Here is a 27,270-nt window from a genome sequence, read left to right on the forward strand (position 1 = left end):
CCACCCTCACGAAGCTCTTTTCACCCACGTTTTTTATAGTTCTATGGACAATCTGGTAGTAAACCCCGATATACCTTGCATGGGCCCTCATGGATTTGAGGGGATTGGACTGAGCTGTTTTCCTTAACTCCTCCCTATCCAGTTTGGTATTTTTGAGAGAGCCCTTCTTCCTCTCCAACGTTTCAGACTTTTTGACAAAGTAGACGGGCAACTGCTTGGAGTGCGTGAATAGCGATTCGTAGATCCCTTACGAGTCATTTTATCGACTAGGACGTAAGCTAAAGAGCTCAGCTTCTTTTTTTTTTCTAACTTATTGTGTATGCTTTTATATATCGAAATATGAATTAATTTCAATTGCTCAACCTTCATTAATCATTGAATTAGTAAGTGTCCAGATTTCCCTGGACCACCTTGTACAGAAAACGCATAAGACTTGCATCCCTAGCCATAACCTCCCCTGCTCCTTTGCTACGCAATCTGAACATATGTAATGATATTTAAAATAATAATTACATAAGTTGTATTTTATCAGGCTCGCAAATGCAGTCTCGTAAATTCTAAATCCTAGAAAGCTTCAATTTCATAAAAGAGTCAAATTATGAGTGCAAATATAATTTCATATTTACACAACTATTTGGCTCTTTTTACAACTTCATTATGCATGTACAGCGCATGTATTATGTAATTTTAATGTATATATATTAAGCAAATACGATAATATAGTCGTGTTTGAATCATATTCGTGATACAAAGTGAGGAAAACAAATTTTTTTTACTTTCAAATAATTTTATTCTAATTTTTAAAGAATTAAAAGTTGCATTTATTATAATATGCCTCCATATTTTAGTTTCCTAAGATTTGTTTCACTAAAGTCAATCATTATTCCTGTTACTAATATTGGTATTCGTTTGAATCGAGGAATCGGCTGCAAGGATTAAGGCGATTGTCTTTTGGATTCGCAAGAAATAATTCTCATCGAATATCTGGAAAAGGGTCAAACTATTACAGGTGCATATCATTTATCGTTAATAGACCGTTTGAAAACACAGCAGCAAAACAACGCCAATGATTGCCCCATAAAAAACTTATTTTTGTAGCGACATTGCACCAGCTCACACCTCAGCAGTTGGGGTCGGAAAATTAATGGAAATAGAGTTCCAACTCGAGAGGCCTACAACCTAGTAATCACACACCTTCATTCTTCTTTCATCCATCACCATATCATGGATTTCAGGAGAAGTAACAGGGCGTTCAGCGTCACTTGTACCCAAACGGCCACTCTGAAAATTTGGAAACCACTTACAAACTGTTCTAATCAACAGTAAAGAGTCCCCATCATTTTTATCAAGCTCCTTTTTAGTCGCCGGAGCTGTTTTGCCTTTCATGAAGTAATGTTTAATCAATACAGGAAATTCTTTTTCGTCCGTTTTTTGAAAATCACTCCACTTCCTCCATTCAAACAAATCCCAAACAGAAACAAGTAGTCCAATCTGTCTGAAAATTTGTATGTGTTCTTAAAAGAGATGCTACTAACTAAACATAACCTCGATACCTGCCAGTAGTACCATTTCTTGAGCTTTGCATGGACTTTTCAAAGGCCATCGTACGTGTCTTTTTGAAAATACTTTAAATATATTTTACATACATGTATTCTAACCCATACCTTCATTCATGAGTCAACCATAAATATCCTTTGGGGTGATAATCATAAGAAAAAAAAATCCTGTAATATATGTACATATGTTTTGTTAAATGGAAAGTTAATTGTAGAATTGAACCACTCCTTCTTATCCTAAAAGTATTATTATTATTTATTCATTTAAAATATACTTTTTGGCACGGACATGAGGCAAGTTTCCATGAGTCTAGCACTTGGTTCATGAGTGTTAGACCTATACAATATATATAAATACTATAAAAACGCCTAGGTTTTTCAAAAATTATATACCTACATATGCTCTTTTTTTAAAAGTACATATTTATAAAGGGGCCTATTACACGAATAGATATTCATTAACAAGAACATAATTTAAAATATTAAACTTTTTCGAAATTTCAAAAGTTTTTGGAGCCTAATGAGACTTGATTGGGGATTAAAGCTATAATTGAAAAAGTGGCTGGTGTCTCTAAAAACAACTTTACGAATAAGTACGGGTTCTTTGTTTATTTAAAATAAAACCTTTAGACAAAAAAAAGAAATCTGTGAAAATTGCAATTTTGTTTTTTCCGGTGGAAAAAAAAGGATTTCCATATATAATCTTAGTAGCAAGTATCCATTTGTAACTTTTGGCTAAATCCTGTGAATAACAAACAAAAACATAACCTTTGTTCAACTTTGTTGCAGAGCTAATGACGTTAGCTTTCTCATTTATCAACGGGGAAATGAGATTTTAAATAATTATAAATTCTATAGTAAAATAATGGTAAAGATTATAAAGAAATAGAACATTTCAAAAATAAACACTCACATTAAACCAAGGGATATATCTATATGAAGATATTTTTAAACCAGTTAATCTATTTTCCAATTTCTTGTTGGGCTAATCAAATTTTGAAAGGTAATCAGAGGGGTCCAATGGAGTCCGAAACGTGTCATGAATTTGAAAACTTAATACTTGATTTCTACATCACTGACTCTATACTTGAATAAAGTTATCTTGAGCCCTATACTCGTAGACAATATTCACTGCACGGATAAGTATAATATCATCGATCAAAACATGTTGTGTAAATCTAATTCTGGAGATACAAGATAGGTACATTCAAAATGGGGATTTCAAATCTGCAAAAATTTAAAGATAATGTATATTACAATTTATTTACCAAAATTAATTCTGTAATTTACAAATATGTTACTCTTAAATGTAGGGATCGATAGTGAAGTCAATCACTCAAACCAACCACCTCCAGCTTCAACCACAGCCTCCAAAATGGAGCTGAACCTGGCTTTGATGAAGAACTTCTTCCCATGTTGGCCACTGCCTCGAGAGTGTAAGCCTGCAAGGAGTCAAAAGTGGTATGTGTACGTTTATTGTACTCTTTCTCGAAGACGCACTGCATATAATAGTCCAAAGGGTATGTAACCCATATACATAAAATATCTAAATTATTATGTTGTTAATAGCTACGATTACGTCTATTTTTTTAATAAAAAAAATACTCATTTCATTATTAGATTCAAGATTCTATGCCAAAGTTAATGGGGAGGGATTCATAAAATATTGCTTACATATATCAAAGCTCTAAGCCAAGTGGTCAAACGTGCTTGTAAGCTTGAGTAGATACACGATCTACGTAAAATCTGTTTCCTCATGCAAGGAGTTCCTTATTATAACACAGATGGTGTTATTTATTTTCTTTTTATGTCGTATGTAACTTTTCTTTCCTTCAGAGAATTCACCTCATTAATTCTATTAAAAGGTTGAATTCACAGAGGTTGTATATAGTGTTTTGTTTCTGGATATTTAGGACGGAGAATTGGATTCTAGTTCAGTCTGGAATAGTCCATAGTCCAGTTGCACTTTTTAGTCCTTAATAATGGAAACTCAATACTTTGTTACATCATTGAAGTGATTCTTCTTATTTATGAGTTAATATTATTCTGTAGTATTTAAAGATGGGTGTAAAGGGCTGGATTAGACCGAAGAAATTAGGAGCGTCACTAGCTGTTTAGTTATCGGGTGGTCCATTCACAACTGAATTCTTACTAATTCAATAATTCATGAAGGTTGAATAATTGAAATTTATTCATCTTTCGATATATTAAAGCACAGACAGTTAGTTACAAAACAAGACCAACATGAGCTCACTTGATAAAACTTGATAATTGAGATGGATGAATTTCCATTCGCGCACTCCAAACAGTTGGGCGTTTCTAAAACAACCGTCTACCCCGTCAGCAAGTCCGAAACATTGGAGAGGAAGAATGGCTTTGTCAAACAGGCCAAACTGGACCCAGATGAGTTATAAAAAACAGTATAGGCCAATCTCCTCAAGTACATGAGGACACAATGCAAGAGATCTAGGAGTTTCACACCAGATTGTCGAGAGAGCTATCAAAAATGTGGAAGGAAGGAGCCTTTTGAAGGTGAAGATCCCACTTTTGATACCAGCAATTAAGGAAACAAATCTCCTCCGTTGCAACAATCTTTTAAATGAGTCTTTTGAACTCTCTTTTGACACTTTTGCTTCCCTATAGACCTGATACCAACCCCCTCAACTACACTTTATGGGTGTATGTTGAGGGGAAGGCCTGCAGTGTCCGTCATCCAAATACTGCTTTATTAATGTATTAATTATGTTGAAATTCTATAGTTATTTAATAAATTATATCTTGTTGAAGTTTAAAATTCAAAGTGTTCAGATTTTAATGGAACACTTGGTAGTTATAGACAAACAAGGGACCTATGTAAAGAAAAGTTATGTTTCCTGATTAGAAGAGGAAAAAAATTTGACACATGTGCTCTTTCTTCTTTTTCTTTATTATTTCAATATTCGTGGGAGTGTTAACATTTCTCTCTAAAATAAGTATTGTCGCTTATCTTTGATGTAGATTGATTTAAAAATGCATTATAAAATAAATATTTATTAATTTAATTATAATTAGAATGTTTTTGCTTCACTAATGCTATTTTAAATGTTGAAGATTCTCCGCTTTATAGCAGTAATTCATTGCCTCCCCCTAAAATCAAATAAAATGCAACTGATATTAACAAGGCTCTAAATTCGGTTATACCATATTGTCAATCTCATGCATTCTCCTCGTACTCTTTCACGAATCCCATTTCTAGTTATAGAGTAATAAAGGGTTTTTAGGTGACGTCAGCATTGTTGATGTCGGCCATTTTGGGAGCATGAACAATCAAGTTTTTTCACCAATAAAAAACCTTTTTTCTTTTATATTAAGGAAAATAGTGAGCTATTGGATGTCAATATGGGACCAACAAATAAAGGGACATAAACCTAAATATGTATAAAAAGTAATCGCTAAAATGCCTTGTGATATTATATCTCATGTTCTAAAATGTTATTACATCGTTATACATTTGTATTTACATATTTTAGATAAAAATTAACTATTACAATGGAAAGAGTTTTATATTTCTCTCTCACTATCCTACTTTTTTGATAATATTTAAAGATCCCTGGTTACTATTGGCATCAAATAGTATTCAATGCAGGTGTTGGGTGTTTTTTTTTTTTTATTCTTTAAGCCAATTGATGGAGTTAAATTAATATTAATTGGAAAGTTGTTCATGTTATATAGGAAAAATAGCAACTGTGAGCTGTCGAGATGGTGTCTCTTTCAATTATGATGCAATTTATGAAGTGAATGAAATCATTCTACAGGGTCGTTCATGGAAAATGAATGACCCATCTTTAACCACATCCTGGACAATAAGGAAAACATTTAACTCAGTTATTTAAATTTAAAGTGAGAGGTTTAGCCTTAGCTTTAATTTACTCCTTCAACTTTTAATTCAAAACAAGTATTAACGATGGAAGAGACCCAGAGGAACACTATCATCAAACTAGATTGCGCGGGACACAGCCCAGCGTACATTAAGAAGATGCTTGGGTATCCAAAGAGCACAGTTTACGACGTCTACAGCCGCTAAAAGGAAGAGGGGCATATATGAGAAACCCCACAAGTCCCGGAGGATGAAAAACACGCACTCCCAGACTCCTCGTCCAAGAAAGCATCTTCGTGGACTCAGATTAACGTTCTTGCCAAAAAGAGCCAAGTAAGCTGTGCAATAGTCTCGAGGGCCATAAACACTAACTTGAGAATGAAGTCATACCGCTTCCACCATATACATATCCTTACAGACAAAATTAAGGCCACCCAGGCTGCACATGGAAGAAAATATCTGAACGATTTGAAGTCCCATAGTAACCGAATCATCTATTATTCAGATGAGAAACAATCTACTGTCGGCAGATCCCACAACATTCAGAAATACAGACCAATAGTCGCCCACATAGATAACTAATGTGCCCACGTCTATGAAACCAAGTGTCTGACCAGCATCATGACCCCGCTTCTCCCCCCCCCCAAGGGTTGGTGCTGACAGGCAATGTGAAATCCTGTTTGGCCAAGTGATACCTTGGATGAAAGCTGATGCTAAAGGTGTCGAGTTCCTGTTTCAATAAGACTCGACCCCCTCTCACAAGGTCCGCAAGGCACAAAACTTGTTTAAAGAGAATGTATCATTTTGATACCCTTACACCTGGCTCTTTAACTCCCCCTATATGAATCCCATGAATTGCTTCTTTTAGGAGAAGTTAGAGAAGAAGGTCCCGATATACTCAACAACTCTAGTAGACAAAAATTTATTGAGTAGCTCACTATAGTTGGAAAAAAATAACACCGTGATCTTCGTTTTCCTCACTTGGTTTAAAGAATTGACATCATTATCGAAGGTTTTGATTTTTTGGTTCCTTCGATATAAAAAAGATTAATAATTTTGCCGTTAAATTTCCATGTATGTTTATTTTTTTATTAGAAAGTGAAAAGGGATCATTTTGATGACCATTTTTTTGACGCCGAAGGAAACCTGACATACCCTAATGAGGCAGTCCTTAGATATTAAGGCCTAGGTCTGATCGATGGAGGCCTTAAGGTCCTCAATATTTGGATGGCACACTTGACAGGCCTGACTTTTGATGTGCCACAATATATAATAATCAAGAGAATTGATCCAGATGCTCTTGTTCCAGATTTGCATGCTGTTGGCAAGAACCTTTTCAGTCATGTTGGCAGTGAGTACGAGCTTACCATCTTGCTGGAATACGAATTTGGATCCTTTGGCCATTTCCAAGGCCTATCACTGTACCTTATCCTTTAAATACTTCTAAATAGTCCATTGTAGTGAGCCTTTAGTCCGTTCGGAACCAGATATAATCCATTTTTGCTCCATTTGAGTCCAATTGGGCTTTTTAGTCATATCGTGGCTTTCATGTAGGTTCTTCTGAACTCGAAAAACTGTAGCCGGGATGCTCTAGTAGCCTAGATGGCATCATTAAAAGGGGAGTCCGGGCCGCAGAAGTGAAGTTACTTCATACCTCTTCCCCTCATTAGCCATGGTCGTTGACTTGATTAAAAATTTTTTATCACAGATAAAGGTTGACAGTGAGTGTGCTTAGGCATAGGCATAGTAACACTTAGGATTTCTTAGGAAGTTATCTTCTATATTCTTTAATAAAAATTAGGCTTTTAGCCAACGCCTAATTATTCCAACCCATTTCAGGAAGTACCGATACTACAATAATATATCAGAGAGAAAAAGATCCCGAATATATTGTGTTTAACATTTTTAAAATGTCAAATTACAAATTTCAGTAAGGATTGGTCTTCCTCACATTTTTTTCATTATAAATTATAATCTTACAATTTAGTGAATAGTTTGAGAATGGTTGGAGTTTTATAGTATTATATTGAGTGGGTCATTGAATTCAAGTGTATTTTGTAATGAGAAATTTTAAGTTGGCATGGCTGAAGCACATTTGAATAGCAATTGTAATTTTATCTTAGATAAGATAGAAATCCACACTATACTTTATGGATCTTGGAAAAAAATCGTCTTGCCGAAAATTCACCCCAATGATTTTAATGTACAACTTAATTACATATAAATTGAAATTATGGCCGCGAATTTTGTGCACAGAAAGTTTTTCTCACGGCTAGTTTCCTCACTGACGTCGTAGTTTTATTCAGCTGTCCATTTGTTTGCCTCTTTTTTCCTTATCGGTGTACCGAATGTTGATATGTCATTTCGAATGAACTTGATGTTAAGCTATGAATATTTCTCAACAAAGATTAACTAATTTTAGTGCCTGGAATTTGTGGCAAGGTTTGTGCATCTGTGTTTGAATGAAAATATATAATATAACAATGTAGTGGTATTAATAAAATATCGAGGGTGTGTTGTAGTTATGTAGTATCGCACATCTATACAGGGGCACACTAGACCTATTCAAAAATATACTTTTTCTAAATTCTAAAATATTTCCACATTTTTCCCCATACTTTAACATTGATAAAATAATATTAAGAGATGGAGTTTACAATTTTAGTACTGCAGTCTGTGCACCTAAATGTTTCTCTTTACCTTCATTGTGCTGAGCAATCTTGATATTTGCAGTTATATTAAAGCAATCTCGCAGTCATTTTGCATATAGCATAAAGTGTGTGTAGCTAAGGTTCAACCAAGTAACGTTCAAGGGACTAAAGTACTCCCTGGCTCATCAGTTATCCGTCATAACGTCATAGTAGTTTCTTCTCTCTTTAGTTGTTTATTATCATATTATCATTCTTGAGAAGGGAATATCTATCATTTGTGTATAAAGTTGACATTTTTGCGTGGAAAAATTTAAGCTTATAAATTCGAACGGTTGTTTGGTGTGGTCTTTCTTCTTTTTTTTTGCTCATTGTGGTGTTAACTTTACTCTCTGAAGTAAGCATTATCACAATTATTTGGTATAAGTTGTTTGAAAAATGATTAATACGGTAAAATAAATATTTGTGAATATAAATATAATTATTATATTTTTCCTGAACGAATTTTATTTTAATGGTTGAAGGCCCTCCTCTTTATAGCAATGATTCATTTTCTCCACGCAAAGTCATGTAACAAGCAGCTGGTATCAACAAGACTCTTAATTCAGTAGTACTATATGTCTGTCTCCCGTCTTCTCCTCGCTTTCTTTCTTTCCTTACAAGAATGTCAAGTCTATCAATGTATTGAGGAGTCACGTGTGAGTGTGCTTATGAAAAACGGAAACTAAAGCTAAAGATTTCTTGGGAAGTTATCTTTTAAATTTGTAGGTAAAGTTTGTCTGCTGGACAAAGCCAGATAGCTCATGCTAGTCTTTTATATTATTAAAACAAAATGTGTTTATCTTTTTGACTGTTCGTCGACCCATAATAACTCTGAGCAACGAGAGATACTAGAACTTGTACATAATAGTACTAATAATTTATCCTACAAAAATTAATGATTTAATTGTACGTGTATATGATAAAAAAATACCTAATACCTTCAAATTATCATGTACATAATATATAAGTACTTATGATGGTATTGTACTAATTGTACATCATACAAACATGTATTGAGAACTCCATCATGCGAACGTTCTATGTCTAAATATTATTTTGGTCCTAGGATATAATATAAAGGCCTTCATTTGAATCATACTTCTTTGTTTTAATGTTTCTAAATCAATTTACATTAACTCATATGAAGTTAACAAATATGTTCAGGAAATATGTATACGGGATGCATAGGGGCATTGCAATGATGAAAATCCAGTTTAGAATGGGACTGTTTAGTAAAAGAAACCGAAAATCAACACAGCAATCCTGATAATTTGAAGAATGTTTTGGACGAGAAAAAGAATGATGCTCATGACGTTTTATTAGATCACCTACAATCAGCTGTGGTAAGAGAGGAAGGTGAAATTGATTTAAACAAAGACATTTCCTAGAATCACTTCGATGTCGATCCCCAATTTTTCTGTGAGTCCAACAAGGACTTATAACTCTCCAACAAATCTTCAGGGTTTATGAGCACACATGAACGTTCGAACAGGTATAATTGCATCTATTTAGCAAAGGATGTTTACTACTCAGAAATTAAATAATATTGAAAACTGCTAAACAAAAGAAAATTCCTTCTTTATACTACGAATTAATGAGCCAGCTAAAAAAAAACCAGCGGATCTACATCATGGGGCATATGCATTATCGATTGTGACATACTTGTATAAAATACGTAATAGAAAGCAGGTGACATACTTGTATACAATCCGAATAGAGCCATTTACTTTCTAAAACTGTTATCATTATTTTTTATGCCTGTAAGATGGAACATCTAAGTATAAAGTAATAAGCGTGTGCTCATAAAATACAGAGAGAGACAATGAGGGTTTGCTCCAGAGTTATAAATGTAAGTACTAGAATTGAGGATTGCCATCAGAGTAATTCCAGTTTAAATGTCCTTGCTATAGAGTGGTTTCTTGTATTTATTTCCATTTTCTAACGGCAGCTTGCAGTATGATTTCAAGGCAAACTTATACAATTTACCCCAAAAAAAAAAAGATATATTATCTTTAAGGTGGGAATGTGAACCTATTTAGTTTAGGGGCGCAGCATAATTTTATTTTATAAACCCATTTAGTCCAGATTTCATCAGTTCAAGTTTCTCAATAGTAAAGGTTAGTTTCCCATTGTATCGCCCTTTTAAAACATCTACTATTTACCTACAAAAAGATTTATAATTTAGTTTGTAGCATCACTGACTATATCGACAGCCACAAATCTATTACTCAGCCCGTTCGGCCCGTTGTTATCAGTTGCATTTCCCCGTTATGAAGAGCAATAAAAAAGGGTTTTGACAAAATGACCGAGGATAAGCTTAAATCACATTTTGAAAACTATTGCTTTGGGTAATAATTTTAAGCAAGGGTCTCAAACATCCAGTCCTCAGAATGGTCCCGGCCGTGGATAATCAGTACCTGGCGGAAAAAGAATTAATTAGTTATTTTTCTGTTGTATTCACTATCTCAGTTTGGGACGATAATAAAGAGGGACTTAATGACAGTCTGCTTGGCAGATTCCAGAATTCCTCTTGGATCTTAGACATCAGCTTGGATTTTGTATTGTTTTGGATCTTTTGGTGTGTCGCTCAACTGCACTCCAAACAAAATAGTCCATGGGGTTGAGGACCGGAAAGCTTGGGGGCCAAAAACTGTATATTTTCTTTTTCTCCCACCAACTGTAGATAGAGTAGAAAATCCTCCCCCCCCGCCCAGTTTAAGTCGAGCAGTCTTTTATTTTGAAATGACCGTATTCTTCTCACTTGTGTGCCAAAGTTTAACCCGACTAGCAATATGAGTAAGAAACATGCCCCTAGAGAGTACTATTTGGTTGCAAAGAAACAAGTTCAGGACTCCCATTGGTATAGTGAAACACTCAGTTTTTGATGTTATATTAGGTTAAGTAAAAAAGTTCATTGACAGTTTGGTAAAGCCATTTTTGTGTTACAGCCTTCCAAAATGGAAGTAAAAATAAATTAAATTAAATACATTCTTCCGTATACCCGATACGATTTCGTTCTGATAATATGAACGTCGAAAATGTTCATAAAATAATAGAGATCGTCGAGTTGGACCGGCATGTGAGCATTTATTCCGTTGCCAGGAACTGAAGATTAACCGGAAAACCTTTTGGTACCATCAAAATTGGATAATGCTATGTTACTTTTATTGTGACAAAAAGAAAAAAACGCTTAGAACTTTTTACTTCACCTATTAGTTGCGTTATATTGTTGCAACAATGTGCTAATAAAGTTCCATTTGAGTACAAAGTGGATTCACGTTTATTATTCTTTCAAACCCTGCTCCCTTTTCCGTGTCCGCAGTAAAATTCTCAAGCGTTGACCGATCCGCAGTTAGAAAAAGGTTGGGGATCACTGTTTTTAAGGACATATTTGTTTCACACAAAAAACGTATTGTGTCAAAAATGTATGTATTTACACTTTATTATTTGTAAAAATAAGCTTTGGAATTTGTTATATATACTCAATGATTAAAGTGGAGTTGACGTTAAACCGTAGTTCTTTCAAATCTACTTGGTTTTTTCTTTAAAATTATACTTAATATTAAGCCATATAATCTGCAGATTAGCTAAGTACTTTATCCTATTGAATTTACATTAATTATACCTACAGGGTGAGGACTCAAAAATTAGATAATCTTAAAAGCCGTTTTCAGATAAACATAATTTTATTTTGTGCTATTTTATGGCAAACTTTTGAACCAAAAATTGGCAATTCAAAAATTTGTTACACCCTTTCTTCAGTATATTCCCCCCACCCCCTTCTGAATGATGGATTTAATACAGGGACAAACAGAAGCACAACGGGTCTTGATGAAGTCCGAGGAAAAAGTTGTTCCACTCCTCCATGATCAATGCCTTCAGAGAATCGACATTCGGGTGAGAAGTATTGTTCATCTTGCTTCCAGGGCGCACCAAAAAGAAAAATCCAAGGGGTTTACGTCCGGCAAAAAGTCTACCGGCCAGAAGGCAGCTATGTTCTCCTTACAGAACAGCTTTGCCTTCTTGGATGTGTGTGTCGGGACACATAATTGTCCCTGGTGAACTTGCTCTTCAACTATGGCAAGACATGGTACCTGAATACCTTGTAGTTGACGTCCGTGTTGAATATCCTTGAAGAAGTAGGGAGACATTTTGCTGCCGTCGGACACCATGACGCCGAAGACAATAACCTGAGCTGCATGTTTGATCCTGAAGGTTCCTTTGACCAGAGCTCTTGATTCAGCATGGAAGCGGTCTTTTCTCCTGTTCAGAACAGCGTTCACTATGAAGATCTTCTTTTCGGAGATCGAATTTTGCCCTTAAGAGATTGTTCACCCTATGCCGTTTGGCTTGTTGCTCAGACATTTTTGATCGCAAAAAAACAAAACAAACATTAAATTGTAGCTTTTTTGGTCAGCTCCTTCGAATGGTGACAATTAAAAAATTGTCACACTTTTAAAACAGAGGCTAAAAATATTTTAATTTCTGTGTCCCCACCTTGTATGTTCAATATACAATGAAATAATGCAATATTTTTTTATATTTCAATTAATGTATAAATATATATGGTATAAGTAATCACAAAAACATTCTTTGACCAGGAACTAAGAAAAGGAATAAATCCCCAATTTATCTTTTATATCATATATTGTATTTCATAGGCATATTTCGGTCAATTATAGGTTTTGTATTCAAATTTCTTGGATGAGTTGCAATACCCAATAATTTTAAACACAGTTTAAAACCCATATTCAGTTTATGAGACGTAATTTGGCCCCAATAGAATTTTTTGAAATAAAACTTATCTATTTTTAATTCTTATAGCTTATTTGTGTGTTGACGAGTCAATATCAAACTCAACTGACCTTGAACCTGTTAGTAAGTGTAATCATTGTTTAGAAAGTATGAAAATACTGGTTTTTAAAAGACTTGATAATAATTATTCAGGGGGCGTCCGCAGGAAGTGTTCTGGGTACTGTAGCCCACTTCCCAAATTAAGGAGTCTTCCTTTTTACTAGAAATTTTGTTCGTCATTCGGGCAAATTATACAGCAGAGAGAAAAAATTAATATATATATTTTTTTTTTTTGCATAGCTGTGGATTTTTGAATTTATTTTTCCCAAAAATTTAAAATTTATTTTTCGTGAAAGCTGTGGATTTTATGATATTTTTTCCAAGAAATTAAATATTTGATATTTTTTTCCAAAAAATATTATATTCCAAATGTTTTTCCAAAATATTTAATTTTCTGTAAATGGCTATGGTTTTATGAAATTTATTTCCTAAAAATTTTTTTATTTTTGATTTTATTTCCAAAAAATATAATTTTCTACAAATATCTATACATTTTTGGAAACTCTTTCCTACAAATTTAATATTTCCAATATATTATTTTACAAATGATTAAAATTTTGTTATGAATTATTTAATTTGTGAATAGCTACGGATTTTTGAATTTCTTTTTTCTTAAAAAATTGATTTTGTCAATAACTACAGATTTTTTGAAATTTTTTGTGCAAAACTTTAACTTTTAATTTATTTTTGTTTAAAAAAAATTTTATTTTGGAATTGAGTTCCAAAAAAAATCATATTAACAAGCCTCCCCAAAAAAAAAAAAAAAAAATATATATATATAATCTGGAGGACGCCCCTACTATTTTGCATGCTGAGAAATTAAAGTTGGATACATAGTTTTGTATATTTAACAATAAGTTAATATTTTATTCAACATTATAACAAAAACCATTGTCATATTCAAGAACCAAATCAAATGATAAAGAACAAAGTTATTGTCTTAAGTATTTATATAGACTACAAACGAACTATTTAATAATTTAGGACTTACAAGGACATCTCCCCCCTCCCGTCATTCTTATGATAGTTTAATCTAAAATACATCATTTCAATACCTACATCCAATGCAAAAACATGACGAAGCTACACGGAATCTTTTTTACTATACTGTTTCTATTAATGGCTTCAAAATCTAAAGGACAATCATCCCCCGATTTGCCAATAGACGTAGAGGATCTGATCACATTCTTAAACGATTTTTTGGAGTTAGAGAATATGGATATGTTTCTAGTAACGAGTTCTAATACCACATGGAAGAAAAATCGCCATGAAAACCAGCTACTTTCTGCTATATTTGGCAAATCTCATTCAATATTTCAATATGATATAGGTAATTCGATTTTTATTTTGGGAGGATATTCTAGGACTCAGTTAAATATGTACAATGTGAGACTCTCTGCATATTTCTTGAATTTGGGAGTCAATAAATCTCATATAATAAGACAAACATTCCCTGCTATGATGATTGTAAATTCTCAAAAAAATGACGGTTCACTGGTGATAACCTACTAAACCAGTACTTTAAATATCTCTAGTGGTACGTAGAGGAACGTCATAAATAGGGTAAATCTCTGTTGCTGTCGTATATTTAGTTTTAACTCGATAGTAGTTCTTGAAAATCATGATATTTTTTCAGGTGGTACACCATAGGCGAAGCTTAAGATTTGTACAAGGAGGAATAATAGTTCGAAATTTGTCCTAGAGGCAAAATTTAATTTATTTACAAACTCAAATATACATGTCTATACAGGGCATTAGTCAAGAAATCCTGAGCATGTTCCTGCTTAGTTAATAATTTTGTGAGCGCTCTCCCCTCAGTTAAAAATAAGCTCATTTTTTTGGTCCTATATATGCATTTGAATTTGACAACACTTTATTAGTCCATTTAAATTTAGTATATTACAAGTTCAAGTAAGGCACAAAAAGTTTGGGAACCACTGTTTTATGGGAAATGTATTTATGAGGTAATTAACTTGAGCTTGAACAAAGGTTTCTCATATTAGATATATGTTAACTTTGAGAATTTAAATATTTATTGGGTAAAACCATATAAAATTGTTTATATTCTTTTTTATAGATGAAATGGAACGACTTCAAGCTGAATTTCCTATTGAGCCCTGTCCAGTATATCAGTCGAAAGTAGGAAGTGCCATTAATTACACGACCTTTTTTATGAAGGTAAGTAAGTCAATGGGGACCTTCCCAAAAATTACAATTTTTATGTAGTTTTAAGTTAAAGTTTAGTCTGAATTCGATCAATCTGGCTTGACAATAATATAATTTTTCTTTTCCGCAATAAAATTCATCATTCTTCAATAATAAAAAAATGTATTACAAATAACACAGGGGAACAATTAAGGGAGGGGGGTTATCTCATGTTTTTCTTATATTATAGAAAAATATTCAATGTAGAATTAAAAAAAGATCTATATAAAAAATATAGATCTCCAAGGGTTTTTGTTTTATTTTGTATTTTTTACGTGATCCCATATTTTATGGGGGTGTACTAGCAAATGATCAACATTATCAGCATACTTTTCCGATTTCAATGCCAATTTAATAATTAAATGACTGTGTAAGACAGATCGAGATAATCGAAGAAAGATACTTCAAATTTGATCATCCATCTCGAGATATATTCGAATTAGAATTCCTAATTCTACGTGAGACTAAGGGAGAAAAATTCATCCGAAGAAAACCACCGAACCTCATGAGGGAGTAGAGTGAACCCCTTCCTCGGGAATGAGATACCAGGATCGAAACAATAAAGCGATTCATTCACGATGAGAAGTAAATTTTAATATTTCAATATAGGATCACTTAAAAAATAGAAATTTTTGGATTCCATATGTGATAACACCAATAACAAGCTAATAAATATATATATAATAAATGATTTTTAAAAATTCAGCCTTCAGAAAATTTTAGCTCCTCCCCTAAAAAAAGGGATTAACGACGCAACTGTACACTAGTAATTAATAAATACTAATTGCCTTTTGAGTTAGTTCAACAAATACTTTTACTTACTTATTGATGTGTTGATTTTGTCCATTCAGTCTACTAAATTAACTAAGTCATGGAGGATTTCTAATTAAAATTACTTAAATCATGGTGTGAGTCTTACATTCTATCTACACACATTGATAATAAAGATAGTTAGTCCTAAAAAGTTTATGTACAGATGTACATTATGTAATTAGAATCCTCTTCGAGGCCGTCTAGCTTCAGTTCTAGAAGTCTAAAACGGCAGAGGATGTGCGATCTCCTCCGAGCATAAGTCAATCTCTAACAAGAAGATCTTCAGAGCTTAAACTGTTCTAAACATGAGAAAAGATCGCTTCTTGACTGAATCAAGAGCTCGGGTCGAGGGAACCTTAAAGGCCCAAACATCCAGCTCAGATCAGTGTCCTCGGTGTCGTGGCGTTTGACGACTGTAAGATGCCTCAATACTTCTTCAAAGCGAACGAGAAAGTCAACACGGACGTATACTACAAGGTATTGAGGTACCATGTCTTACAATTGTTGAAGAGCACGTTCCCTAGGGACAACTACATGTTTAACCAAGACGGCACCCGGACACACACATCCAAGAAGGAAAAACATTTATGCAAGGAGAACATGGCTGTCTTCTGGCCAGCAGACTTCTTGCCTTCGACCTCACCCGTCAAGAAACCCTCTGGACTTCGCTTTTTAGTGCGTCTTGGAGAACAAGAAGATTTATACTTCTCACCCAATTGTCGATACCTTGAGGACCGTGATTACGGAGGAGTGGATCAACTTGTCCTCGGACTTCATCAAGGACAGTTGTTCTTTTGTTCGCCCCCGTAATAAAGCCATCATTCAGAATGGAGGGGAGCTTTTGAATAAAAGTGTAGAAAATTGTGGAATTAACAACTTTTCCTTCAAAAGTTTGCCATAAAAATGGCACAAAATAAAAATATGTAGAAGTGAAAACGGCTTTTAAAATTTTCTTATTATTATATATAGCCAATCTAAATTTCAGTTCATATCTATATTCATTTTCAAAATCATATTTTGCTAGACACTTATTAGTAGGCCCCTATAGTCCCAGTTAATATTATTGCAGAAGCAAAATAATCAACAGAGATCAAAAATTCATATTCTTTGAAATAAATATTTCCTCATTTAGAATGCACTTCATATCCAGATAAATTAATATGTCGACATTAAATATATAACTAATTTTTTCATTTCCAAGTCCATTATTATTAAATCTTCAAATGATAAACTTGTCCTTTTAGAGAAAATAGAAATCTTATCACTAACTCATTCTCTGAAAATTATTATTAGTTATATATTCAAGAAATTAAACTTTTTTATTCTTTAGTTGTGCATACAAATGGCAAAAACTATTGCTTTGATATTTTTTTGCTAAGAATGTTAAAAAGTTTGTATTTCTTAGATTTTGTATAAAAGTTTTTTTTCTTTTAAAGAGCAAATCCTTTTCGTAGAAAAAGTGATGAATTTTTTAAGACTAATTCTTAAGTCATAAATATGTTTATTGAAATAATATATTAGACATTGTGAAACATGTAACATACAATTTTCCATAAAACGAAGTGTGTCAAGAGCATAGGCGGTATTTTTGTGGGAGAACTAGGCTCCCTTGACCCTCAAAATGGATTAGATGAACATCTATATTATATATACTTATCTAAACTTCAAAGTTCAGGGGTTAAGGTCAGGACTGTGTGTGGACCCTACGAAATCAGTGTTGTCGTTGCTACAGAATTTTTGGGTTTTCTTGGCTTAACGGGACAGTAATGGACTTCTTGATGTTGTAGACAGTCGTGATGGAGATACCAATGGTCTCTGCAGCCTTCTTGGCAGTGACACCTAGTGTTGTGTCGGTTATTAAATATTTGACAAAGCCCAGGTCAGTCTTAGGACTGGTCCTATCAGCCCTTGGGAACGGTCCTTTGGACTATCAGTACTATAACTGATTAAATATAGAAAAAATAAAGTTGAGTGATGTCATGAAGGACCGACCTTATTAAGTTTAGGAATGATATTCAAGACTGAGCTGGAACGCACTTAGAAGCACGGAATAAAGACAAAACTTGTTTCAGATGTCGCTTAGTGTTGTAATTAAACTTCGTAATATAATTAAATGATACTCCAATCTTTGGCTCTCTACTCTATATATTTTTTATAGTGATGTATTCGAGTTATAACTATCAAGTTTGGTCGACTTGGAGTAATTGAATATTGAGATGGGTCGAGTTTGAATTTTTGAGAACGAGGTCAAGTTGAATTCGAGTAAAGCATTTGGAAAAGAAAAATAGCATTAAATTGATTAAATCTGTATTCAATAATTAAGTTAGATCGACTACTTCAATAAGGCAGTGAAAAACTAGGCGCCTTTTAGACTAAATAAAGGTAAGCCCAACCAAAAATATGACAACAAAATTGATAAGGAATACTCAATAAAACTATGGAAGCAACTTGAAATGACCGAATCCACGTCCATACTCGACGTGGATTCGGTCTAGACCCGAAAGCACGCCGTCCGAACCTCATTTTGTTAAGCATGTGACCCGAACATTTATTTCAGAAGTAAAATAATTACTTTACGAATAATCGATGACGTCATCCCCAATTTGACACCATATGAAAAATAACCAAAAGATGACGTTATTAATTATTTATTTGTGAATGTTACACTTACGAATATCTTTTGTAGATACTATGCTTATGATTTATTTCCTCCTGACACCCGTTAAAGACCTAATCAATCAACCTCCAATATTATAAATGGAAACAATTTAGGAGTATTAATCGTCAGATCGAAAAGTAATAAACACAATAAAATAAGTTTATCAATATGATACACTTTTAATTAAATTGATAGGGATTTGATTCTATAGTATTTGACTTCATGATTTAGTTTTTACTGTTGATGTTTTAAATATACTTATCTCTCCTGAGAATATATTGGAATACATTTATTGTTTAGATTCTCATATTTGTGCCTGAAATCCCGTGAGATGGCCCGAAATCTAACGCCACGTAGCTTGACTTAGGCCGAAGTCCAATCCACCTCTAATATATACTCTATTTTTTTCGAGTTTGATCATTTGAATAAGAGATTTTCATATAATATTTTAGGGGAATTTGAGTCATTTTCAGATAATTGTCGACTGCATTGAAGTTGAGTTTTTCTTTTCTTTTTTCAAGTTTAAGTGATTATTGAATCCTGCATTACTTTTTCAATATTTTTCAAATAAAGACATTTTTAATCCGCAACAAATCATTTTTTTTTTTTTTTTGACTCACTTTTATATGGTCAAAAAACCACATAAACGTTTGGCATGCACCTATAAATTTAAGTATTTTTTTTCATTCATAGGAAGGACAAATCTATAAAAGACGACCTCTTTTCATTAATGGTCGTCATCAACGGCTTCTCTTTGTACATCTCAATAGTAAGGAACTCATTCCAAAGATGCTTCAAGTCCTTGATGATTCTATTTTATGGTGCGATGAGAAACGTGACTTGGGGTTTTATCATGCCGATACGAGGTATAAAAAATGCAATTTTTACATAGTTAAAAAAATTTATTTTACCCTCAGATTACGAAACACTTAATACATGAAAGTTTTGGGTGTTAATAAGCCCCTTTTACTTTGAATAACGAGTAACTCTTTATTCATTGGTATAAAGCAATCATATTTTAAGTGTTCGAGTCAAATCTCGAATTGTAGGCTTTATAAAAGCTGAATTTTCTCATTTTGAGTCGGATTCGAGTCTTAAGTCGGATTCCAGTAGAAGTTCAAGCCTTTGAAAGTACGCTTCCTTGTTTTAGACTCTCCATAAGGCTATCACATTTAATTTTAGCCTCAGAACACCAGGAACATGGAAAGTAATTTTTAGTGAGCGTGCTTGACATTTCTGGATCTTTCATATTGTATTTTAGTGAAATTACCCAACATTACTCGGAGTTATTAGACATCAACCACAGACAAACTTTGCTTTAATAATATAGATATTAGTGTTGAGACTAAATCCAGAACCGATTTTTTTTTTCCAGTTCGGTCGTAAGTGATTTTATAAGACTGTTTTTAAGTCTCAATTTTATGGACCGATATTTTTCCGTCTCAATTTATAAAAAGACAATTTTTTTTTCTAGATCAACCGTCATTGATTTTTTCAAAGAAAAACAAACACAACGGTTGATCTGGAAAAAAAATTGTCTTTCATATTATATGAAATCGCAGTCTTAGCGAAAAATCGATCCAAATCAGTCTAAAAAAAAATGACTCAAGACCGAACCGAAAAAAAATCGGTGCAGGGCCGAGTCTCAACACTAATATGTACTCTCCTTCTCTTTTATTTTTTAATATGATCTTTACCTACACACCCTCAATGTTATGCCTAAGTTCAAGTAGTCTCGCAGTTCTAAGATATTAAGCGCAGACTCAAAACGTCGACTGACAAACTTTGTTTTGTTCATATAGATTTGGTAGAGATGGATTGATCCAAGGACTGAATTCCTTATGGGTTTATTTTCATTTTTTGGGATTTCTCTTTTTAGTAGAGAAAAAAATACAAAAAATTACACTTTTACATATAAATTAACTTAATAATACGATGACAAAATGGATATCGTATTATTAAATTTATTTCAATTTTATAAAAACAGAAACGCATAATAAAAAGAAGTAAATTATCTCCAGTTCACTATTGATTTTACTTCGAATTGATACTTTTGAATATTTTTTTTGAGAACAAAAAGTGGGATATCAAAGGAATTAAAACCATATAAACCCCTAGAGGGAGACAACTCAAGGGCATCCGCAGTATTATATTTGGGGGAAGGGGCTTGGTTTTTTGAATATTTTTGGAAAAAATTATTTTTTTTAAAATTCCAAATCCATTCCTATTCACATAACATTTCAAAAATTAAATTTTTTGGATAAAAAATTTTAACATTAAATCTATGAAATAAATTACAAAAATTAAATTTTTTGGGAAAAAAATCATAACATTAAATTTATGAAATAAATTACAAAAATTAAATTTTTTGGGAAAAAAATTTAACATTGAATTTATGAAATAAGTTACAAAAATCCATAGCTATTTCCAAAATATTAAATTTTTTGGAAATAAATTTCAAATATTAATTTTTTTGGAAATAAATTTCAAACATTAAGTTTGTAGGATTTAAATTTCAAAAATAAAAAGCTATCCTCATAAAATTAAATATTTTGAAAAATAATTAAAAATCAACAGCTATTCACAAAAATTAAATTTCTTGAAAAAAAATTACAGATATTAAATTTTTAGCTATGCTGCATAATTTCCCCGAATGACGTTTTATTCGGGGAAATTAAATCTTTCAAAAAAAGATTTTTTCCCATATTTTTGCGTAAAAATTTATCATCCTGACCAAAATAAAAATTCTGGTAAAAAGCAAAGATTCCTTAATTTAGGGGGGGGAAGGGGCTACTGCTCCTCCAGCCATCCCATGGGGACGCTCTTGCAAATAATAAAATAGTTAAAGGAAGCAATTAAAGGTAGGTTACCCTACAGCTTAAATTAGCCCAGTCTCCCTAACGTATGTATGTATACATGATCTTCCATATTCTTTACAAGAATGTTCATTATAACCCTAAATCCTTATAAGTGTAGTAATACTACTAATATCTTTTAAAGATTGCTGTTTTTGGTGAATGATGAAGAAGAAATGAAAATAATCTATTCACATAATAATATTCAACGACATGCAAAAGTCAGTGTGATGCTCTACATTCCATTGAATCGAAAATATATCATATATAACTATAACTTTTTCAAAGAGGAGTCTTATCCGATCTTTGCCTGGTCTAAGGATCATAAGGTAATTTGTAATCGCTCTTAATTTTCAATTTTAATGTATCAAATGTTTTTATACGAAATATCGAGTAAAATGTAATTATGTATTAAGATGACAAGTAGGTCAAAATTGGGCAGGCAACGGCCTTTCATCATAGCACTTTATGTTAGTTAAACACATATTTGTGTGGTGATAACATAAAAGCAAACTGGGATACTTTTTCTCTATATTGCGACAGTATGATAAACGTATCCGTTTATATGAGTACTATAATTTATATAAATTCAAAAAAGTGATAAAAGTCCTTAGAAGCCGCGGTTTTTAAGGTTAACTGAACCTGATAAAAATCGGGTATTTGGTAACAATGATCAAAAAAGATACTGAGACGTCATGACGTGAAAATTATTATTAAAGAAGATTGTTTAAGTATTCACGTTGCAAGAATAACGAAAAAAAGAAAGGGATTAGCTGGTTAAGAACATACCTCACCAACTGAAATGGATTATATTCATGATATTTAAATTTGATTTAAAGTTCAAATACTGCACTATCAAATAGACTGAAGTTGTATACAATATGTTCATGTAAAAGTTTAAACATATATCATTCATATTAATAACTTGTTGTAAAGTTTTTCAGTGGTTTAATATTGTATTTGACTCTTTACAAACTCCTCTTCGATTTTTCTTTTTCATTCTAAAAAATTCCAACCTTCTTTTATGTTATCGCCACAAATATAAATTATCTCAAGTTGAATAGTTTCTAATGAAAAAACTACCTTTAAAAATTTGATTAGGAAAAACTAATCTTGCGTTTGCTCTTTCTTCTTCTCCTTTTTTTTCACTACTCAATAGATCTCTTTCTGAAGTAAGCAATCTCGTCTATTTTTGTTGTAAATTGCTTTTAAAAATGCTTAATATAATCAATATATATAAATATAATCATCATATTTCCCTGCACTAATAGTATTTTAAATCTTCTTCTCCTCTTTATAGCAGTAATTGATTTTCTCCCCCAAAATCATTTGACAGGGAGTTGAGATTAATAAGTATCTTAATTCAGATGTACTTTATGTCTCACTCCCGCCTTCTCTTCGTGGGCTTTTTTTAATATATAAATTAGTGTTGAGACTCGGTCCAGCACCGAATTTTTTTTTCGGTTCGGTCTTACGTAATTTTTTCTATACCGGTTTGGATTGATATTGGACTGAGGGATGAGGCCGGAGTAGATCACGTCTCATTAGGTAAAGCACAACGACTTTATCTTGTATCTGCAAATGAACCATTACAATAAAATTATGGGACGAACCTAAACATTACCATGAATTTACATAATTGGAAATTTAACGTACAAACTTATTCGAGCAATTGTCCTACTCCCATAATATAATCTTCGCTTTAAAAAGGCATTTCCATATTATTAAAAGGTTGAGATAATTGAATTTCAACTATCCACTATCGCTCTCTCTCCAATTTCCAGATAGATAGAGAAAGTAACATATACGGGTAAATTTATACAATGTACCCGCTGTAATTTGATTGCATACATTATCATTCAAGTATTTTGTTTCTATTTTATTCTTGCTTAATAATGTTATTTAAAAATAAGCAATAATGAATGTGTTGAGTATATACTTGCCAAAGAAGGAAAAACAATCATAGTTGTGCCATTTTGTTTGAGCCATGTCACGTATGTGTAATGGAGTGGGCAGCAAAACGTGAACTCTCAAGCTCTTGTACTTCATGACGTTGGTGGTGTTGGGTCCTCATGTATGAAAACAATCCCCAGTATCCCCTTACGCCTTACGGCTCTCCTGATGGTATATCAGTGAGAGAGAAGTTACTGGCGAGGCAATTCATCGATTTGGTAGGGATCTCCTTTATCTTTTCCTCAAGCTAGACCAGAACTCAAGATCCCTCTTTAAATTGTGTCTTCCCCTTCCTGCTTTCCTGGAGAGGTATTTTCCATCATTCTTCATCCGGTCACCTTGACAAACAGGCTTCACAATTTCCAATATCCTTGCCACCTCAACTTCAGTATCTTGGAGATCTGAGACCTTTTGGCTTCTGGCTCAGTCATGATGACGAAATGTTTATTATAGTTTGTTTATGCACAAAGGATGGTTGAACCAGAACGTCAAAAAATAATCAATAAACCTTCGTATATTAATGAGAAAATGAATGAGCAGTCCACGTTTTCCTGACCAACCCTGTATAGTAATTCAATTATTTTTTTATTTTTTCAGCTGTCTCATACAAAGGATATTTACAATGAATTGAAAGACTTTAATTCCTATGAATTCAAAGTTGGAACAAATCTCTATTCACATCACATGCTTGCTACGAAATTAACAAAGGAAGAGGGTTATACTAAAACGAATAAATATAAGGATTATTGGGGCTATGAGTATTCTATAATCGAAGAAGCAAGTAAACAATTTAATTTCAATTTCAAAATAATCAATCCGGCAGATGGTCAATGGGGAAAAATAAATGAAAAAACTGGAAAGTGGACAGGAGTTGTTGGTGACGTGATTTATAATACAATCGATATTGCAATTTCTGCAATTTTTCAAACATTTTCTCGACGCATGGTAAAACACTTTCCTGTAGTATATACCCTGTATCTATGTAGATTCTTTCAAAATTGCAGTCTCAGTAGAATTTTAAATGGGAGTTAAGCATTTTCTCATTATTTGTATCCATTTAAAGTAGTATGTATGTACATCTGAATTTTATAAGAATTATGATTGTAGAAGTAATTCAAAAATAATTATATATTCGGTAAAGTAAAAAGTTCTGAGCGCTTTCGCTAGATATATATAGTGAGCTATATCTCTCCATTAAAAAAAATGTCTGAAATATGCTAAAAGCTCAAATATATACCCAAAATAAGTTAATTCACAGTTTTGTGTATGTGTACTACAGCGCTTCAAAATGGAATAAAAAAATTGAAAAAAATCGATACATTCTTCAATATCCCTATGCCCAAGATAAAAATGTGGAGCTCGTGATCAAAAATTTTTTTGTGCTTTTTATGGACCCGATATAGAAACCGAATGCAACAGAAAAGCAGTGGTTCCAACGATTTCGTTCTGGTAATAAGGGTGTCGAAAATGTCCATAAAATAATGGAAGTCGTAGAGTTGGACTGGCGTGTGAGTCCTTATTCTAACGCCCAGGAACTGCAGATTAGCCAAAAAACGGTTTGAAACCATTTAAATCGGATAATCCTAACTATGTAAATTTTATTGTCAAACTACAGCGGAAAAACGCTCAAAACTTTTTACTTCACCTATTATTATACAAGATTTTAAATTTTAACAATTGGTCTACGAATAAAGGAATGCTCATAATTCAAGAACGCTCAAAGCCACTAACACATAAAAAAACTATATATTTTTATTGTCAGTTGCCGATGTTTCTAATTTTTCCTCTCCTATCATTGTTCTGAACGCTGACTGTTAATTCGAACAATGTCTAACAATTATTGAAAAATAATTCCACAGTTGGAAAGAAGTTGGGATACACGTCATTGTCTTCATTGTATCCCACAACCTTTCCTCCAAAAGGAAAGAGAAAAAAGGCCCAAATCATTAGGTAGTTAGGAGAATATCTCAATCACACCAACTGCTAATTATCTATTAAGTCCTGCCAAACTATTATTAATCCTATTAATATTAATAAAAGTATAGCTAAACATTTGTATTTTTATATGATAGCCAAAATTTATTCCTGGAAATAATAAGATGGGTAATATATATGTATATACAACGAATGATATATATTGTCCATTTCATAATTTACATGAATAAATTTTGGCTATCAAATAGAAATACAAATGTATAGATAGCTACGCTTTAAATAGAATATTACTAAGCAATATTATAAAACAGTATCGAATAAAATACTATGTTGATATTAATATTACGAAAAATACATATAATTCATTTTAAAAATGGTGAAGAAGTAATATGCCGGTAATAGTCGTGTAGTACCTATGAGATATATAACAGTCGGTATGATTGACTTATTTGGCTAACTACCATATTTTGGGCATTTTTTCTGTTTCTTTTCTGAGGAAAGGTTGAGTGATACAATAAAGGTTACAACTTGATAAGGTAATATAAGGATTTGTATCTTTTTATTAATTTATATCAATTAAGGGCATCCTTTTTCATAATCTGTGTCATTTCATCCTCTGTCACTCATACTTATTTTGATAAAATCATCATTTAAATGTACATAATACTAATTAATAACTATTCTCTAAATAATAATTAAAAGTTGGCAACAAGAAAAATAGGTTTTTATGTCCTTCCCTTTGCCAATGGAGGTTGAAAAGGGATGAAGAAGTTAGTCGTAGTTAGTGTTGTATCAGTCCTGCTTTATTCGATCTGGTCCAGTCTTATAACTGGTTCTACGAGTCCTTAAGATGAGTTCTTCGAACTGTCAGTACCAGAACTGATTAAAACAAGAAGAAATAAAGTTGAGTAACTTTAAGAAGGGCCGAACTTTGTAAGCTTTAGAACGTATATACAGGACTGACCTGGATGGGACTGCAATCATCAGTTCTAAATAAGGACTGACACACCACTGGTTGTGTGAGTCTTCATATCTCACAATACCAAAATAATTTACTGCAAATTGCATTGTAAAATATCAACATCTTAGAAATCTTCTAATTCTACCTTAGATTAAATTGACCCAAATAACGAGAAAACGATATCCTGCATTTAAAATTCCAGTGGTACTATAACTTTGAGCCAGTATAAGTATAAAACTACACATAATAAATTAACCTGATTATTTTTATGTTAACAGGCACTTGATGGAACCGTTCACTTCTCAGATGACTATTTGGTAATCGTAGCACCAAATGCAAAAAAATTCCCTCAGTATTTAGCCCTCATAAATCCCTTTACTCCTGTTGTTTGGCTCTGCATGGCCTTGTTCATATTCATTTGTAGTGCTGCATTTTATATTATAGCAAATTTAGAACAAAGAATTACAGGCTTCGAACTAAAGGATTGGGCTGTACTTAAAAATGCTTTTTGGTATGTCTATGGAACATATATTGGAGAGAGTATTACTCGTGATACAAAGTCCAAAAATGCGTTTGCTGTTCGATGTGTCATTGCAGTGTGGCTCTATTATAGTTTTATTTTGCTTTCTGCTTACGGAGGAGAACTCAAAGCATTTCTAACGAATCCTCGTTACACTTCTCCCATAGAAACTGTGAAGGGAGTCGTCGATAGTGGTCTTCCTTGGGGAATGGTGCTATATGGAGAAGATGAAGAGAGGATCATGGCAGAGACTACAGATCCTTACCTTAAGAGGCTTTGGGAAGAAAAAAAGGGTTATGAAATATATTCCAGTTATCGATGTGAGTTATTTTTGTACATATACAAAGCTTAATCTTATCTAGTGCTGCACATTTTATTTTTTTCAATTTTTCAAGAGTAAAATTTAAACGAAA

General features: G+C 32.8%; 1 protein-coding gene across 3 annotated transcripts in view; it reads left to right on the forward strand.

Moving 5' to 3' along the window:
- LOC121115652 (glutamate receptor ionotropic, kainate 4) overlaps window positions 1-27,270 on the forward strand; it is a 33,884-nt gene that overhangs the window by 4,774 nt on the left and 1,840 nt on the right. Inside the window, exons 1-9 of one of the 3 annotated variants that reach the window (XM_040709745.2) lie at window positions 726-752; window positions 849-1,009; window positions 1,099-2,804; window positions 2,870-3,076; window positions 15,034-15,134; window positions 19,327-19,499; window positions 21,634-21,817; window positions 24,039-24,386; window positions 26,616-27,177. In XM_040709745.2, the coding sequence (XP_040565679.1) occupies window positions 2,932-3,076; window positions 15,034-15,134; window positions 19,327-19,499; window positions 21,634-21,817; window positions 24,039-24,386; window positions 26,616-27,177 (1,513 nt within the window). In that variant the 5' untranslated portion in view covers window positions 726-752; window positions 849-1,009; window positions 1,099-2,804; window positions 2,870-2,931. Of the gene's footprint in view, window positions 1-725; window positions 753-848; window positions 1,010-1,098; window positions 2,805-2,869; window positions 3,077-13,947; window positions 14,287-15,033; window positions 15,135-19,326; window positions 19,500-21,633; window positions 21,818-24,038; window positions 24,387-26,615; window positions 27,178-27,270 lie in introns of those variants that run through there. The other 2 variants (XM_040709744.2, XM_071887731.1) reach the window with 2 other exon arrangements.

The sequence above is a fragment of the Lepeophtheirus salmonis genome, chromosome 4, assembly GCF_016086655.4.
Source record: "Lepeophtheirus salmonis chromosome 4, UVic_Lsal_1.4, whole genome shotgun sequence".
NCBI lineage: Eukaryota > Metazoa > Arthropoda > Copepoda > Siphonostomatoida > Caligidae > Lepeophtheirus > Lepeophtheirus salmonis.